This window comes from Centropristis striata, chromosome 17, assembly GCF_030273125.1.
Source record: "Centropristis striata isolate RG_2023a ecotype Rhode Island chromosome 17, C.striata_1.0, whole genome shotgun sequence".
In the NCBI taxonomy this organism is placed as follows: domain Eukaryota; kingdom Metazoa; phylum Chordata; class Actinopteri; order Perciformes; family Serranidae; genus Centropristis; species Centropristis striata.
This window is the reverse complement of record NC_081533.1, coordinates 11,276,020-11,295,499: the sequence shown is the minus strand read 5'-3', so window position 1 is coordinate 11,295,499 and position 19,480 is coordinate 11,276,020. Positions and strand designations below refer to the sequence as shown.

At 35.7% G+C, this 19,480-nt stretch overlaps 1 protein-coding gene across 4 annotated transcripts; it reads right to left on the bottom strand.

Annotated features, from left to right (window-relative positions):
* Nucleotides 1–1,989: 1,989 nt before the first annotated feature.
* Nucleotides 1,990–18,902, bottom strand: LOC131989456 (heterogeneous nuclear ribonucleoprotein C). Of its 4 annotated transcripts, none has more exons than XM_059354684.1 (10): nucleotides 18,750–18,902; nucleotides 15,617–15,650; nucleotides 10,373–10,451; nucleotides 7,126–7,370; nucleotides 5,921–5,993; nucleotides 5,381–5,428; nucleotides 4,229–4,392; nucleotides 4,032–4,145; nucleotides 2,976–3,112; nucleotides 1,990–2,889 (listed from the first exon to the last, which is right to left on the bottom strand). In XM_059354684.1, the coding sequence occupies exons 3-10, from the start codon at nucleotides 10,375–10,377 to the stop codon at nucleotides 2,791–2,793; spliced, it is 885 nt and encodes a 294-aa protein (XP_059210667.1). In that variant the 5' UTR covers nucleotides 10,378–10,451; nucleotides 15,617–15,650; nucleotides 18,750–18,902; the 3' UTR covers nucleotides 1,990–2,790. The 4 variants fall into 4 exon arrangements, with proteins under 4 accessions (XP_059210667.1, XP_059210665.1, XP_059210666.1 ...); XM_059354682.1 differs by having other exon boundaries at nucleotides 10,373–10,422; XM_059354683.1 differs by having other exon boundaries at nucleotides 10,373–10,422; nucleotides 18,091–18,889.
* Between the last annotated feature and the right edge of the window lie 578 nt (nucleotides 18,903–19,480).

Here is a 19,480-nt window from a genome sequence, read left to right as displayed (position 1 = left end):
AAACATAGGCAACAAATAAACAGGGCAGCTAACAAATTGACTGCTTCCTGTTTACATTTCCCGAAACAATTTTTTCAATTAATTCAAAAGGTATCAAGCCATGATAGGTTTATTAGCCGCTCTTCTTCTTTTTGAGACAAATTATTTGAAACTGCGAGTTGCAGAGGTAAGAGACTGAGGCATTAAAGATACTGCATGAGGTGAAAAGTAATTAAGCTACTTAAAACCATTAGCACAGACTGCCGCAATTTGCGTCAAAGTCATACTCATTTTCAGAGTCATAACTCAGTCAAATCTGAACACACAGACACGATACACACAATTTTACATTCAGTGTAACTTACCCTTGAAGTTGTAGCTTTATCTTCTCCGTCCATCGTGAATAAATGTCCATAAATCCGTTTTAAAATGGTAGAAAAAAAGACGCTCCTGAAACCCCCGAACTTGCTTGAGAATTATCATATTTTAAGGTTTTCTTTAGTATCAAAGTAATTCAGTGATAGTTGTCTGTCCAGCTACAGGTGTACACCAAACAGAAACCACTGATAGTTAATTCGGCATGCGTTTTATGGTGCCAAAATGTGAGAGAAAAAATATATAGGCAACAAAAAGACAGGGCTCATGTTGATGCCACTAGCTAACAAACTTGATGCCTCCATACTTCCTGTTTCCATCTCCAGAAGCATCATGGAACCTGTGCTTCCAAAACTTGAGCATGATTTTCCCACAAAAAATCCAAAACAAATAATAATATTAATAATAATAATAATAATAATAATGTTAATCGGAATTACAAACTGTATTCTTTTTTCACTTTGGAATAGTTCAGCAATTTTGTCTCAGGAAATACTGTCAAAAGCTATTAAAAGTATATCTTTTCGACATGTTTTTAGGAACAAAATGTCCTAAAAATCAGGGTAAGAATGATATTCAGACAAACTCTCTGTAAAAACCTTCAGAATATAGTTAAGAATAAAAATGGCAAGTTTGGTACACAGATACAGATACATTCAAATGAGGCATGAACTCATTAATGCTCTAATTTGCATATACATCCAGGACATAAATGTCAACAATCGACAAAGCGAATCGCTGAGTTATTATTTTATTTTGTTGATATATTAAATTAAAAGTTGTTTTTTTTACAGAAGGTAATTGGGATATCTCCTTTTATCACTCCATAAATGATAAAAAAAAAAACCAAAAAAAAAACTGTAAACCATAAAGAAAAAACTGTCAAAAGCCATACGCTTTTTGGTCATGTTTATAGGAACAAAATGTTCTAAAAATCAAGGTGTGAATGATATACAGACAAACCCCTCAGTAAAAACCTTCAGAATATATATATAATTTGTATTTTGAATTTGAATTTTGTTCTATATATCAGGGTATGAATAAAATATAGACACACCCACTAGTGAAAACCTTCAAAACATAGTTAGGAATAAAACTGGTCAGTTTGGTGTCTATAAGTGGGGCTGAAGTTACAAATATATATACAAACGAGGCATGAACTTATTAAATATGTGCTAATTTGCATATATTTACATATGGGCCACACAAATTGCAAAGTTTTTAAAACCTTTGAAATATAGTTAGGAATAAAACTGGTAATTTTGGTGTCTGTAAGTGGAGTTGAAGTTGAGATTTACGAGAAAAACTAAAACCTTTTTTGGAGAAAACGGCCTTTAAAGGTTTTTATACATTCTGAATGGGAATGACTGTTTCAAGACAAAATATTGACTCTAATTCACAGCAAAAACAATATAGAACATGTAAAACACATTATACTGTTCAGCAGAGTGGGAGCTGCAATAGAACGATAACTTAGTGAAATTAGGAGTATTCACAATACAAACTATATTAAATAATAAACTTAAATGTTTGTTTTGGACGTTTTCTTTCCACGATTCTGAAAGAAGACATGTTATGGGAGAAAAAATGACCAGTGTATGAAAAAACTGTGTCTGTACTGAAAGCTCGCACACGTTCCAACTTGGAAAACATGTTTATTCACTTTAACCAGTGCCGTCGAACGACAAACAAAAAACATCAACAGAATGAGACAAACATGGAGTAGCACTGCATTACACAAGTCAGTTTTAAGGTCGCAACACCTCTGCAACAAACAGAACTATTTTCAGAGCAGTGAGGAGTTTGTCTGCGTCAGTCTGTCTCGTTTGAGGGTTTTTGTGCATGCTGACAAGCAGAAGGTGAACAGAAACGAGTCCTTGTGGTCTTTTGGGTGCCCGGTTGTTGTGATACGCCGCCACCTGCTGGTTAAAAGGAAGCTGTGCAGCAGCTCGACCAGGAATACATTTTTAGACATTTTCAAACCCCAAAGCTGTAATAAAAGACGCTAATGTCAATTTTTTTTAATTTTACATCAATTATTATCTAAAAAAAACAATTCCTCAGTGAATTTTTTATACTTGAGAGGCCCGATGATCAAACATAAAAACAATGTAAAATAATAATCGAGTTTATAACAGAGTCTGCATTTAACCGACAGCAGAAAACATACATAAAAACTCAAATAATAAATGAATGTCAGAAAAAAACGTAAGAAAAATCCAATTATGAGTCTGTATATATATATGTGTGTGTGTGTATGTGTGTGTGTGTGTGTGTGTGTGTGTGTGTGTGTAAGCAATATCTACAATATGTTTATAAATGTCCAGTCAGTTCAGCCAATATGAGCAGATGACCACTGTGTACGAGTCTGGTGTGGAGATACGATCATACACAATTTGTGTGTGTGTGTGTGTGTGTGTGTCTGCAGTGTGTAGTTTAGGACTCCTCTCCGTTGGCGCTGTCTCCGTCGTCCTCTCCTTCCTCTCCTTCCTCAGGCTCGCCTTCCTCCTCCTCCTCCCTCTCTCTGCTTTTAATCTGCACAGGAGGGAAAAATTGTTAATGAGTTTATTTATCACATTTGATTTCTTTGCTCTCCTCCTCCTCCTCCTCCTCCTCCTCACCTCGTCTTCGTCCTCCAGCAAGTCTCCCTCCTCCTCCTCTGAGTCGTGCATCCCTCGTTTCAGGCTGTCGTCTTTCTTGCTGGAGGTGGAGGAGTTGTGTGGCGACACCTCACCTGGCTCCGGTTGGTTCTTCATCTCTGAAAAATTTGCAAAAAATTAAGCATGAAAACTCAGAGACCATTGAAGATGGAGGATTTTCACCGGCATGTATGACAAGACAACGCATGTGTGCATGCTCCACCCCTCCATCCCCCGCGCTGGCATACGACCCCAGAACAAAAACATCTGAGAAAGCCGGTCATATTTGCTGTCGCTGGCCACAGTAGCTGGTCGCAGTAGCCAGTCGCATTAGCCGGTGACATTAGCTGCCGCTGGTCACAGTAGCTGGTCACATTAGGCGGTCGCAGTAGCCGGTCACATTAGCAGTTCGCAGTACCCAGTCGCATTAGCCGGTCGCATTAGCCAGTCGCATTAGCCAGTCGCATTAGCCGGTCGCATTAGCCAGTCGCATTAGCAGTTCGCAGTAGCCAGTCGCATTAGCCGATCACATTAGCTGCCGCTGGTCACATTAGGCGGTCGCAGTAGCCGGTCACATTAGCAGTTCGCAGTAGCCAGTCGCATTAGCCGTTCGCATTAGCCGATCACATTAGCTGCCGCTGGTCACAGTAGCTGGTCACATTAGGCGGTCGCAGTAGCCGGTCACATTAGCAGTTCGCAGTAGCCAGTCGCATTAGCCGGTCGCATTAGCCGGTCACATTAGCCAGTCGCATAAGCCGGGCGCATAAGCCGGGCGCATTAGCCGGTCACATTAGCCAGTCACATTAGCAGGTCGCAGTAGCTGGTCAGTAGCGACGGCACGGAGTGTCAAACTGAGGTCGACTGGAAAGGGCGCCATATAAATCTGCTGAAATGACGAATATCGCCACCCAATGTTGAGGAGGACACGTTCCCGTCAGCTATTCGATTTTCTCAGTTGCATGTAAACTGGGACAAGGACAGAAGTCCGATTAGACACCAAAATCGATTTTTAGGTGTACAAACTGTGCTGAGGCCCACCTGACTTCTTGCTGTGGTCCTTCTCCATGCGCTCCAGGCTCTCCAGCAGGTAGTCCACCTTGTGTTTGATCTGCGTCAGCTCTCTCTTGATGGTCTGCAGATCATCGACCTTCACTGTGGGAGGAGAAGGAGAGAGAGAACATGAGGACTCTGGTGACGGAGCGTTACCGGACAGCTGACGCCGGTATGGTACCTACTCGTACGGGAAGTCTTCTGGCTGGTCTTGGAGGACGAGGAGAAGCTGGTTTTGGTCCGTCGGCTGCCTCCTCCGCTCAGGCTGACCCGCGGGCGCTTTGAGGGGATGACGGCCCGGGACAGGGGCGGAGGGGGAGGGGGCACCCGGGGCTGGTAGGAGTACATCCTGAGACACAGAGTGGTACACTTCAATCATTGTCAAAATCTGATTTGATTTTATTAGTATTATTTCTAATATTTTAGTAAAATAATTAAAATTAAAAAGATTTTAAAAAAATGAATGTAATTACATTTAATTTATTTATTTTAATTAATTAAAATTATTTATTTTTTTATTTTATTTTAAAATATTTAGTAAGTAGCGCTTTGATTTTAACTTTGAATTAAACAGAGGAAATTACTGAGGAATCCCCAACAAGATCCAAACTATAAACTGAAAGTTTCCTAGTATTATTTCCAATATGTTATTATAATAATTTTATTAAATAAATAAAAATCCATTAAAATAATGTAATTTAATTTAATTTTAAAATATTTAGTTAGCCGTTTGAATTTGACCTATTTGCACATTTAACCTTAATTTAAACAGGAAAAAAACACTACTGAAGGTTTCTTAGTATTATTTTGTTAAAATAATTCAAATAAATTAAATTCAATTAAATGCATTAATTTAATTTTTTAAAAATTGAGTTAGAAAAAAATATTTACCCTTCATTTAAAAAGAAAAAAATACTAAGAAATCCCCAAACTGAATCAAACTATAAAGTGCAGAAATTAGGATTATTTATGAATAAACCATAAAAATCAGAATATCATGCACTCTGGACAATGGATAATGAACATCACCAATGATTCTTAAAAATGAAAAAAAGATCAATCGATTAATCGTTGAAGAGATTTTTTATGCAGAAATTGTAGAGAGAAAAAAAAAAGAAAAAAATTGCTGCATTCAGCATCTCACATATGGACATATCCTGCTTTTCTCTGTTTTATTAAACTGAAAGTCTTTGGGGGTTTTTTTTGGACTGACAAAACAATACAAGAATAGACATCACCTTGCTTGGACTTTGAGAAACGTCAGATGGATATTTTTTTGACATTTTATTAGATCCATAACGTTATAAAGTGATTAATATTCGTTAGTTGCAGCTCACCTGTCATAGTAATCTCTTTGGAAGTCGTAATCCAAATCAACAGATGAACTGTGGAGAGAGAAACAGGGCAGAAAGGTTAACTACACTGTAAATAAAAAAGTAAAATAAAACAGTAAAAAGTATATATATAATTTCTTTAAAAATACAGATATATACAATAAATACATATATAAAAAAGATATATATGATATGAGATATATATTGAATATTTAAAGTTTTACCCTAAGAAAACAGAAAATTGCTTAATCTTTTTAAACATAGGATTCACTGTAATTTAACATTCAAGACCATTAAATAACTGAATAATACTGTAAAAAAAACCCTCTAATTTATGGATTTCAACTTCCATTTTATGGTTAATATATGCAATATAAGTTGTTTACTTTTGTTTATTGCAATTAATCTAGAAAAAACCCCCAAGAAAAACCATGTAAAATAAAACAGTAAATTCCTGGAGAATAAAGGCATTTTCACACTTTGTGTTTCAAGTTACTGGAGTGATTTGTTGTTGTTTTGTAAGCATGACTGAGGCGTTCACACCTGTACATGTCTCCTGCAGAACGCTTCACTGTCTTCGATCTGTGAGGTTTCGGCTCGCCTGCCAGGTTGATGTCTGAGGGAGGAAAAACAAGATGGAGTCATGGCAGAGAGCAAGAAACCAACTGACACTGTGAGATTTCAATTAACACATTCTATCACTCCTTTCCCTCACCTGATGGTGTTTTATTTTGGAGGACTAACACAGCTTTTACCCTGAGCAGGTGGTGTTTGTTTATAATTACTTATATTTATTTTAGCCTGGAGCACCTGACAGCTGTTTCTCTGTCTTTACTTTAACCTTCTGAACCCACTAAATAAGGTTTTCTTTAAAAGATCGCCAAAAACACAATTTATTGTTGAAAGAAAACTGTAAAGACAGGTATTATCGTTGAAAATCGAACTTTCCTACAACCAAAATTAAGTTTTAAATTGTGATATTTCTTTCAAAATCACCTTTTTCTACATTTAAAATGTTGCCAAATATAAAGCATTTGTAATAACTAGATCCTGTTAAAAACATTAAATTCTGCTTCTTAGCGACACTGTGAAGCCATGATTGATTCTGCTGAGACAAACGGTCACGTGACAAATATTAACTGAAAATCTGTTTACACAGAGCTGAGAGGAGAGGACAGGAGAGGCTGGAAACATGTAAATTGCTCAATATGTATAACATGTGAACTCCTTTTTTTCCCCCCAAATTCAATTATGAATAATAATTAATCAGATAAATTCAACTTGCATTCTTTCTCTCTCTTATGATTTATGTCATTATAATTGTGTAATTCTGCACAAAATACATTTTTGAGTTATTCTCACTTCTTGCCATGATTGTGCCGATTCCATAGTTTTGGTTTTGGTTACTTTTTCTAACGGGAACTTTCGTGACCTATGATCCGTTCAAGGAATGTTGGAAAGTAAAAATTCTGACAATAATGCCTGTTTTTACAGTTTCTTTCTACGCAGAATGCTGTGGTCTTGGCGATACTCAAAGAAAACATACGCTCCAATCACCTTTGCAGAGTAATATCGGTGTAGAATCAGGAGAAATAGAAAAAGATGCTAAAAAATTGATATTCAGTTACGGTAATTTTCCCCCTCTAAAAATTGGTACTGGTCTCAAAACTCCATGGATGTTGGGCTCTACATGTCTCAGAACAATCTGATCTGATTAGTCTATCCGCCCCCTCCAACGTCCGCCTCACCTAGCACCTGTCCTACGACCATGCGGCCGTCCTCGTTGACCACGGCAGCCCGGGCGTTCCTCTCGTTGGCGTACTGGACGAAGGCGTAGCCCTTGTGGACGGAGCAGCCCACGATGGCGCCGTACTTGGAGAAGATGGCCTCCACGTTGGCCTTGGTGACCAGCAGGGTGTTGAGGTTGCCAATGAAGACCCGGGAGTTGAGGGATCGAGGGTCGGTCCTGTTGGTCACGTTACTCGCCATCGGGCTGGCGGCGGCGGAGGATGTGGACACATGGGTGAGGAAAGGAAGAAGAAAAGGAGATATGTGAGAATTTTTTCCTTGCACTTTAGTTTGATTATCTCTGCCTCAAGGCCAACGTAGGGTTGGACCTTGAGAATGTTGAAGCTCTTTATTAACCCTTGTGTTGTCTTCGGGGTCATATATATCAGCAGAGGAAACCTCCTTAATGACCTTTTTTCAACTCGAAATTTGATGACTTTTCCTAGAATGACCCCAACGTGAGAAAAAGTGAAAAATTGCCTTCAACAAATCTTGTCTTAGAGGTCATTTTTAACCCGGCAGCTCTATAAAATCATTTTCATACCACAAAAACTATAAAAACCATGCATGCTTGCTAAAAAATTATATTTACACCTATGCAGTACCTTTAGCAATAAAAAATAATAAAAAATAAACCCCTTTAGTGAAACACTAAACCAATAATGACAGATGTGCTTTAATAAAAATTAATGGATTCCACTGATTAAATCCATCTTTTCTGCACTGTGAAGAAGAAAAACCTTGATATTAACAGGGTTTGTGATGGATGACAGGTTTTTTGCATGACAGTTGCTTTATTTAAGGGGTTTAGTGAAGGCGGGTCATTTTTGACACTTAGGACAAGTGGTGCATACATAAAGTAAAGACAACACAAGGGTTAAGGCCTGTTCAGACTGCCCTTTACGTCTATATTTATGCCTCTGTGACGTTTCGACTTCTATCTTAGCGTAATGAGGGACCAAGTGATCCCGGCTCTGTACCACCAACAGAGGAAGTAACAGAGGCATGACGTGCATTATTTGTCTGACAAACACTCGGGTAATAAGAAAGGAAGTGGAGCGTATCATCAGCTGGTTCACACTTGGTTCAGAACGCAGCAGCTCGGCTTCTTACTGGTTTTAACAGACGACATATCATCTTGCACTGGCTCCCTGTTCTTTTTAGAATTGATTTTAAGATTTTACTGATCACTTTTTAGGTCTGGCTCCTAGCTATTTAAGAGAATTATTAACTCCATATGAGCCGTCTTTAGATCCTCGGGTGGCGCCCTTCTGACCGTTCAAAGTCAAAACTAAAAAGGTGAGTGGGCTTTCTCCACCAGAGCGCCCCGACTTTGTAACGGGCTGCCTGAGGAGATTAGGCACGCAGAGTCAGTAACTTCTTTTAAATCACGTCTTAAAACCTACTTTTACAGACTTGCTTTTATGTAATGCTTCCTATCTCACCATTCCTTTTTACTTTTCACTTTGTACTTTTTTACTCCTTTGACCTTTTATTGTCTGTGCATAAACTCGCCTCTCACTTGAGTCCGACAGTAATTGAATCACGTTCAGCAAAATGCAGAACAACTCTGCTTGAGTCTGTAGACTCTCTACAGAGACAAACAGCACGATGGGCACTTCTTCTGTCATTATTGTATTGAAAGCACTTACCACTGCTGTCGATTACTGCACACATACTGCTGCTGTTCTGTTACACGCCACTACTGTCTCCTACCACTTTGTTCTACAATGCTGGATTACAATGTGAATGGACGCCAATATCACGCCGTTGCAGGATCACTATGGATCTCGTAATTATGGCAGAGCTTTGTGACAGCACTTTTGTGGAAACGCAGTATGAAAAAGGGCTTTTGTAGGGTTTTTAAACACGCTGTATAAGCTTTTAGCAAGTGCCCATGAAAAAATAAAATAAAGACGTTTTAAGTGGTCTACAGAGGGCTGCAGCTGTTGGTTATTATCTGATTCATTAGGTTAAAAAAGTGCACAAATAGCAATCACAGTTTTAGACATTATTAAATTTCATGTTTTGTGTGAACAACAGTCGAAAGCAAAAATACATACAATTTACAGTCCTGTAAAATAAAGAAAAACAGCATTATTTTTTTGCATTTTGATACCGAATATGAAGAGGATTGGGGCCAGATAGGAGACAAAATAATGAGGAGGGTTTTTTTGTCATTATGCAGTTTGAGAAAAACGTCAAAACTTTGTGTTTGGTAAAGTTGTAAAGATATTCAAAGATTAGTTGTTCCTGTGTCAGTCATCAATGGAACATGTTTTTTGTTAGTTACTGCAAGCTACAACCTGATTTTCATCAACATCAAAATGAGCAATAACCCCAATATTTAAGGGTGTAATAGAACTAAAATCCCCCGATTGGGGATAATCTGCTTTCATGTAATTTATGTGATTTTTTTAGACATATATTGAGGAAACGCAGGTTGTAGCTTGCAGTCGACTTTACCAAACTCAAAAACTTGACTGTATTCTCTGCATTTTAACTTTTTTCTTGATATGCATAATGATTTTTTCCCCCTCCTCTCATTATTTTTTTCTCCTACGCTGCTGAATACGCTGATTCAGTGTTTTCAGGATTATTTAATAATAATTAAATTTAATAATAATTAAATTTTATAATAATTCTATTTAATAACCTGAGTTCCTTCAGTCGATGCTACGAAACTGTTAAACACAATCGTAGCAACATTTTATTTGGTTTATTAATAACTCACTTTTTTTGTCCTAATCCTTTTCCGTAGATGAAATAAAGTAAAGTATATAAAAAAATAATAAAAGTAAATAAATAATAATGAATAATAAAAGTAAATACATAATAAAAGTAAATAAATAAAAAAGTAAATAAATAATAATGAATAATAAAAGTAAATAAATAAAAATAAATAAAGTGATTTTGATTGTTAAAATCATAAAAAAAATATATATGTTGATCACGTTGTCATTTCAGCATTTCTGACACATTATCACTAATTATCTGATATTAACACTGTATCAATCTTTATATTAATCACTGATAGTCACTGGAACATTGAGGGAGCTACTTTCTACAGAACAGTTGGATTTGAGCAGAGAGAGCTACTTCTGCATATCTCACACACTCTAAATGTGTGTTAGTGCAGCAGCGTGTAGAGGAGGACACAGAGCAGAATAGACAGTGTGATGGGGTCATGAAGCAGCCAGCACTCACTCCATTGTGTCTGTACTCGGGTTGGTGGAGGTCTGCCTGCCTGTCTGACTCTGTTGGAGAGAAGAGGGTTGTCGAGGAGCTATGAGAGATGGAGTTAGTGACTGTGGGGAGGCCTTTCCCTCCAATTGTTCTCTCTTAGATTTTTGGCAAAACCCAAGATTAAAAACTGGAAGAGTGGCTGGTCAGGAGGTGGGGGATAAAATGTTTTGAAAAACTGAGGATTAAAAAAAAAACCTGTGGGGATAAATGTTTGTTATGACAAAACAAGAAGAAATTGCATTAAAGTGAAAAAGCTGTTTTTAACAGAGTGCATTACTTTAGAAATGTGTTTGTGGAGAAAAGATAAACAGTGTCCCTGCAGTGAACGCCACTTTACTGAAGCTCATAATGTTTATAAGGCTTATACTGGATTTCAGACACACAATCAGGATACTTTAAAACCCTGAACAAAAGAAGTCCATGTAAACACTTATTTGCTGCCTCGTGCCCTTCTTTCCCCCCTTGATTTTTCTCTGCATTTGTTCTGTTATCTTTCAAAAAAGGCAAAAGTGTAAATGATACACTGTTTATCGTAGAAAGAAACTGTAAATAAACTGCATTATCATCCAAATGTGAACTTTCCGACAGTCCTTGAACTGATCATATGTTAAAAATGTTTCTTTTAGAAAAAAAAGTGACCAAAATGAAGCAAAAAATTGTAATATTTCTGTCAAAAATCACTTCAAATGTTGCCAAAAATAAATAAAGAAATCGATCAAAGATTAGGAAGGTTTTTTGTTAGACAAAATAACCAAAATGACGCTTAAAATTGTGATATTTCTGCCAAAATCACTTTATTCTACATGTCTCATTTAAAACTTATAGATTTTATATTCATTTTATATTTTGCAGTGAAATACAAGGCCACAGTGAGTAGAATGTAAGAAGAGCAAAAAACGCCCTGAAACGGCTTGTTGGGGTTCGGAGAGTTTAAAGGATAAATGGTCAGAGACATCTCATGGTGTCAACATTGCACAATGTATTTTTTAAATTGTGTTAATATCCTCCAGTAGCTCATCACCTTACTGTCTGATGACACTTTTTATGAACCTTGAGTTTATTTCAGTCAGTGCTGATGAGGATCTGCTGGTAGCAGAAAGAGACAGACAGGAATCTCTCCTGTAGTCTTTATTAATGCGTCATTTAATTAAGGGTCTCGTTCTGTCCTCGTGGAGAGTTCTGAGACTTTTCTCTGCATATAAAGGCGTGTCGCACAATTAGCAGCGTAAAGTATTAATACGCGTAGAATGAGGGCGCTGCTGGTGTATTGGTTGCAAAGTTATGTAACACTGCAGAGAAACAATCCTGATGAAGAATTACACAAGTAGACCCTCACCATCTCTGACTGTTAAGAAACATTTATATTATATTTTTTATTATTTTATGACAAGCCTCAGAAATGTTCTTACTGTAAGATTTCTGTTATTATGTCCACCGCTTTTAGTTAAATGCATTCTTTATTACGCAAAACTTAGTTGGATTTTGTTTCAGCATCAGGACACACAAAGACTGGAGTTTGAGTTTTTTATTAAAGGAGCTTTAGGCCTTGAAATTAACTAAACCTTACTATAAAATTGTACTTATTAGAATCGTATATAACTTGTACAGCCTTATACGACAAATTTGCCTCAGAGGGTTTGATCTGCCTAAAAAAAACGCTTAGAAAAAGAATTTCAAATAAACAAAACTAATAACGATAATAATTATAATACATTTATTAATTCAATAAATTATAATTTGAAAATAAATAATTTAATATTGTTAAAAAACATTTTTATTATAATTAAATTAACTAAAGAATAGCCAATAAAATAATAGACATAATAAACAAAACATTATTATTATTAATAATAACAAGACTGTAATAAAATAAATTGGTAAATTATTTTTGAATAAATTATTTAACATTATCTTAAAATTAATTATTTAATTGAAGATTAGCCAATAAAACTGTTGTAAACCCTCCAAAAATAATAATAATTTACAAATAAACCAAAAAATAAAAATGAATACATTTATTAATTTAATAGATAAATAATACTTTTAAAATAAATTATCTAATGTTATTATTATAAAAATAAATAAAACAAATAATTATAATTAAATTAACTAAAGAATAGCCAATAAAACACAGGGACATTTTTTTTTTTTTTTTACAATAATGACAGCGTCAACAAACACTGAAAAAAGAACATTTGCACTGATTTTGCTTCTTGAAAAGCTTGAAGCTTGAGTCTGAAGCACTGATGAGTCTGTATGATTGAATATACATGACTAAGCTGTGGAAAATTAAGTGTTTCTGGTGATTTAAACCTTGATTAGATGTTTTTTTCTTTTTCTTGTATTTTTGCTGATTCATTCTCAGCTACTTCAGCCATTGCAAAGCAACGTCTCACCTGCCAAACCTGCTGCTGCTGCTGCCAGCGGAGCTGAACCTTCCCCCAGCAGCAGCAGCAGCAGCAGGCCGTCCCTCTCTGGCCGGTAGCTGCTGGCTGGGGATTACATGGTCTGCAGCAGGCGGCCCGGCCTCAGCTTAATGCTCGGCTCGACACGATTTGGCCGGGATGTTTCTATGGCCTGGCAGGCTGACAGAGTGTCTGTAACACCGGCGTGTTCAGGAGGGCGGGGAGACGATCACAGGCGGCTTAGCAAGTGTTTCAAATTCTCTGTGGCATGTCGGGGTTCAAGGGTGAAAATCCAGGGTTTATACACACGAATGGAAGGGAATTTATTGGAGATTTTGGGATTTATTCACATTGAAACACGTAGGTGGACAAATAACAGGAACATCTTACGTGTAATAGCAGCTAACTTTTGTTTTTGTTGGCTGTTAGAGGTGTTTCATCTTCATTCATTGTCCTGTAAATATCCTGATATGTGTATTTTTCGCAAGTTATGATGATCTGTGTGGTAGTTTTTGCATTTAAGAGAGACTTGTTCATGTTTACTATTATTTTTGTGAGTCAGTGAGTCCCATTTCTGGAGACTTTTCTCCATGAAACATAAGTATATAAATATTTATATTATTTATAAACAAAATAATAATAATACATTAATTAATTTAATTTAATATTTATTTTTTATCTAATATTCCTTTTTTAAAATGCATTATTATTATTATTATTAAGAAATTAACTTAAGAATAGGCAATAGAATGTGGAACTTTTACAATAGTGCCTTTTACCTGTTGAAAAGTTTTAAACCCTCCAAAAAAACCCTAAAATAATTAGAAGTAAAGAAAAAAGAAATTCATTAATATTTTAATAAATAAATATTAAAAAATGAATTATTAATTAGTATAATTAATATATATAAATATATATATATATATATAAATAAATATATATATATAAATAAATAAATAAATAAATATATATATATATATATATAAATTGGCCGTGTCAGTGGCCTGTAAATCTCAATTAACTCTGCAGTATGCATTTGCTTTTAAAGGTTTCTCCATTGAGTTCTTTTGAAACGAGTCCAGAAAGTCCATCAAGACTTGTAATCTCAATTAAACTGAACAATATGAGCTTCATCGAGGTGGTGTCCATTGCAGGGCTATTAAATGTGATTGCATTTTATTATAAGGTCCCTCTGGTGTTTTCATCTCAAATTGAACATCTAGCTTAGTGCCTCTATTAGGGGATAAGTGCTGACTGTGGCCCCTCATGTTAACCCTCTGAACCATCGTGTTTTCTTTAAAAGGTCGCCAAAAATACATGTTTATCGTAGAGATAAAAACCTATAAAAATGGGCATTACTGTTGAAATGTGATTTCTTCAAATGGATCATAGGTTTCTGTTAGTAAAAGTAACCAAAACGAAGCTTAAAATTGTGATTTTTCTGTCAAAATCACTTTATTCTACAGGTCTCATTTAAAACGTCTCCAAAAATAAAGTGTTTGTAATAACTAGATCCTGTTAAAAACATTAAATTCTGCTCCGCAGAGACACTGTGAAGCCATGATTGATTCTGCTGAGATCACATGACAAATATTCACTGAAAATCTGTTTACACAGAGCAGAGAGGAGAGGACAGGAGAGGCTGGAAACATGCAAATAGTTCAATATGCAGAACATGTGGAGACTCAATAATTTTTTCCAATATTCATTACACTTGTGGGCTCTAAGAAAATTAAAATATAATTATGATTTGTCACTATAACTGTCTTCTGCCCTAAAGAGTTGTTCCCACTTCTAGCCATGATTGTGCTGATTAGAGCTGCAGGACTTATAGATTTGATAGATATTTTTATATATTGCAGATGAATACAAGGCCACAGTGAGTAAAATGTAGCAAAAACGCACTGAAACGGTTTGTTGGGGCTCAGAGGGTTAATGGGGTCCACTCATGTTTTCTATGCTCTGCCTCATGTGGGCTCTATTGTTCATAACTGTGTTTAGTTTTATTTTGGCGGGCTCATTAACACAAATCAGGTGTGTGAGTGTTTGTGCTTTGACTGTGAAAGACACTGCAACCGCAGCTCTCAGCACTCATGCTTGTAGACAGACAAGACAAAAAAATGACAGTTTGTAAAGATGTGCTTAGCTGTGCTTAGCTGTGTTTAGTGTGTGTGTGTGTGTGTGTGTGCAGAAAGAACACATAAGGTTTCAAAGGCTCAGTATAACTAATAATGGTTGTTAATGAAATGCATCCCCAAGACTGTTCCTAATGAGAAATATCTTGATTTTAAAACAGATATTTGGATCAAATACATCCAGTATTAGTGTTAGGTGATAATGGTGACATCACTGTTATAATAAGGAGCAGGTTTGTTTTGTCTGTGTGGGGGAATAAACCAGATTTTACTCCAAATGGCATGCACACAAAAAAATATATATATATATTACAAAAGCAAAGGCAGCACTTGATCCAAGGACTGGGTGCAGGAGGGAGAGTTATTCAGCAATTAGCTTCAAATTGGGGCGTCTCATAATGATCATAATCACTGAGCATTTCATCATCATAAACTGGGAGCATGTGGGGAAGCTCGTGTAAGAGGCCACTAGTGTCAAACAGCACAAGAAAGAATTTAAAATAAAATAAAAAAATAAACACTACATGCTACTTGTTCTAGGAAATCCAAAAGGGGGAGAAATGGGCTGAATCACAAAGGGATTGAAAAAGAAAGTGGAATATCAAAAAGTGATGCAAAAGTTGAGGTGAAAAATAAAACAAAAAAAAAGGTTAAGACCAACTTACGATTTGCTGCCGTTCAAAAAAGTGGCTTCAAAAACTAAACAGGGGGAAACAAAAACGGAATATTAGAAAAGAGGCCATTCTAAAAATGAACTTATTATTTATCTATTTATTATTATTATTATTATTATTAATAATAAGCATGGAGGGCGAACTGGAAGGGTAAAAAATATCTAATTAATAAATAATAATGCCCTTGGTGACACAAATAAAAAAAATCAGTGCTAAAGCTAAAATAAAAACACATTAACTCAAAATCAAACTGTTCAGATCTACACTCTAATTTAATTAAATGTTCATTTTAAAAATTAGAATTCACATCTTCATCATCAGTTATATTATGGAATATAAACATTTATGAGAAAAATATTAATTTAAGTGACCTAAAATTTCAATTATTAAGGAAAAAAAGAAGGAAAAACATAGATAAAAAAACACATGAATTACAATAAAATGTGTAAATAAAAACATTTTTGACAAAGCTATCAACCAGATATTTTGCAGGCAGGCTACTACAAATTATTTAACAATTATTAATAATTTACAGGATTTATATAGAGCTTTACATGAAATGCATGAACAAATACAAATAAAATTAATGGATGTTTACCACACTTTCCTGTAATGATAAACCTGCTCCAGATTATTATAATTAAGTAGCAAATTTTTACTTATTTAACAAAAATAAAAAACTAACTTTCCAGTACAGGTGTAGGCAGTATGGCTAGAAAAAAAAATAAATAAAATAAATAAAAAAAAAAAAAAAAATATATATATATATATATATATATATTTTATCAATCAAGCAATACATTTTTAGTTATTTTTACTGCTATTGCAAATTTGACAAGATTAAAAAAATATTGGATGGAATTATAATTTTTGCATTATTATTCTCATTTCTATTGAAAAACATACAGTACCAGTCAAAAGTTTGGACACACCCTCTCATTCCATGTTTTTTTTTTAAATTTTCAACATTGTAGATTGATACTGAAGACATCAAAATAATGAAAGAACACATATGGAATTATGTTGTAAAAAAAGAAGTGTTAAACAAACCAGAATATGTTTTATGTTTTAGATTCTTCACAGTAGCCTTTCACCTTTTTTTTTGTTGACAGCTTTATACACTTCTGTTATTCTCTCAGTCAGATTCATGAGCTGATCACCAGGATGGTTTTCAGTTAACAGGTGTGCTTTTTCAAAAGTTAATTTGTGGAATTTCTTGCCTTCTTAATATGTTTAAGACCATCAAAACAAAAAGTTAAAGGACACTTTGAAGAATCTTAAATACAAAACATATGCTAGTTGACACGTTTTTGTTTACTACATAATTCCATGTGTTCCATCAGTTCAGATTTTTAAAAAATATTAATCTACAATGTTGCAAATAATAAATGAATAAAAAACACTGAATGAGAAGGTGTCAAAACTTTTGTCTGGTAGTGTAGATCTTTCTAGAGTCTCTGCAGCATCACAATACTTCAGAAAAATGTGTCAGAATGATATTTTGACACGTACAGTCATGGAAAAAATTATTAGACCACCCTTTTCTTCAATTTCTTGCTAATTTTTAATGCCTGGTACAACTAAAGGTACATTTGTTTGGACAAATATAATGATAACAACAAAAATAGCTCATAAGAGTTTAATTTAAAAGCTGATATCTAGACATTTTCCATGGTTGTCTTGATAAGAAATTTGGTTATTACCAAGAAAACCATGGAAAATGACTAGATATCAGCTTTTAAATTAAACTCTTATGAGCTATTTTTGTTGTTATCATTATATTTGAATATATATTTAAATTATATTTAAACGTACCTTTAGTTCTACCAGACTCTAAAATGAACCAAAAATTTGTGTGGCTGTATTTTGCCTTTTAAAAATACTGCGCCACTTGCATTTGGAAACTGCAATTTCAATTCAGCAGCCCTGGTAAAGAGAAGTTGAACATGGCACTTACACTGACAGGGCTGTTGTCAATGGGAATTAAAAATGGTCATGCAAAAGAAAGAAAAAAATAAAGAGAAAATGGATGGCTTCTCTATAAACTACCTCTGTTTGCCTGTAAAACATGCTTATTTGGTGCTCAGATACCGACATGTAAAGCCCTGGAAGCAGGAAAAAATATAAGAAGTGCAAATAAAAAGATTAGCAGACTGAGAGAGTTTGTGTCTAGAGAACAGCGCCCCTGGAGCCTGGATGAACTCCTGCTCAAGGACACTTCCAGAGGACACCCTCGGGGCCAAAAAAGGGGGTTCGGGGTACAGTAGGGGGGTAAAAAGGGGGGTCCTGCACTTTTAGGGGGCCCCATTGTAAACTGCAAGTCTAAACCAGATTGTATCCAACTGTCATGATAATAAATTGAGGAAAAGAACAATTAGAGGCCTGGTTATGAGTGCAGGCCTCCCTAAGCAGCTCCACAGCTCAGAATACACTGAAATAAACTGAAATTATTATATCAGAATTACCAAAATAAATGCACAAACTCTGTCACACCAATGCTACAGCAATCCCAGGTGTCCTTTTAAGAAAAAAACGCCCCCACTTGTCATTGAGGAAAAACATCTTGCCTGAAAAATTACATCACTCGTGAGAGATTTGCTGCAGAAAATATACTGTCTGCCGAAATCAACAGGGAAAACAGGAAAAACACGTCTTATGAGTCACTGTCAACGACTGCATATCAAGTTACAGGTGGAGGCAAAACACACGACGAGATTAAAAAGCCTTTTGAAAACATATTTCCAGAAAAAGGGCGACCCGCTTTGAACACAGTCCAGAAAAGACTGGAACATTCTTCCATCTTTCTTTCCTCGAAAATACGAACCACAATCAGATAAACACTGGTAGTAACACAGCAGCCCTGAGAAAAATGGAGGTTTTTTTGAAATGTCTCATTCGAAAAACAAAAATCTTGTGGTGGAAGCTACTTAAAACTAGTTTCTGCGCAGCTCAATATGCCAAACACAAAATGTACGCCACTAAAAGCCAACACAGTCTCAGGAATACCAGCCAGGAGAAAAATGCATTAAAAATAAAAACAAAAAGTCCGAAAGAGGTTTCAAAGTCGAGAAAAAAATAAAAAAAATATAGGGGGAAAAAAAATCTCTCGGTTAAAAATACTCACCAGGAGCTTAATACTAAAAATGAGTAAAATTCAACGCTGTTTTTACTTGAGTAGGTAAAGATCCGTTAACGGCTCTGCAGGCTGATTGTATCACCTTGAAACCAGTGGACACGAAATGGCGTCGACTCAAACACACAACACAAGAAAGGTGACGCCCACGGCTACGTCCCGCTCTCTGATTGGATGCTGAAACCGCCCTATGGCAACATACTCTTCAGGGATTGGCGGATTCGCTTGCCGCTCTCGGCTCACGAATGACGACACACGTTTCCTGTACTCGATTGATTTGAATTATCATCCGGTATGTAGCTTAAAGAGGGCCCACTCCTCTATCGCGAGACTCACGGCCTCGCGAGACTCACGGCCTCGCGATACACACTTGAAAAGTTTATATCTTATTATTTTGTAGACATAAACAGAGACACACGGCTGCAGTCTGCCTATACCAGGGGAAGGGCAACCTTTACTTATAGAACAGCCATTGTCTACGAAAAAAAGAGAAAAAATGCTGGAATGGAGCCACAAACCTTATTTTGAACCTCACAATTAAATAAAACGGCCTATTAAGTCTAAATTAGCCTACCAACATTACTAATGGGTCATAATGAGCATTTATTAATATGATTTTGTCAGAATTCAGCGAGGAGCCAAGTGCCTATGAGAGGCTGGACAAGACAATAAATATCTCAGGACATTTGGAATCAAAAGAAGAAATGTGAATGCTGTCAAAA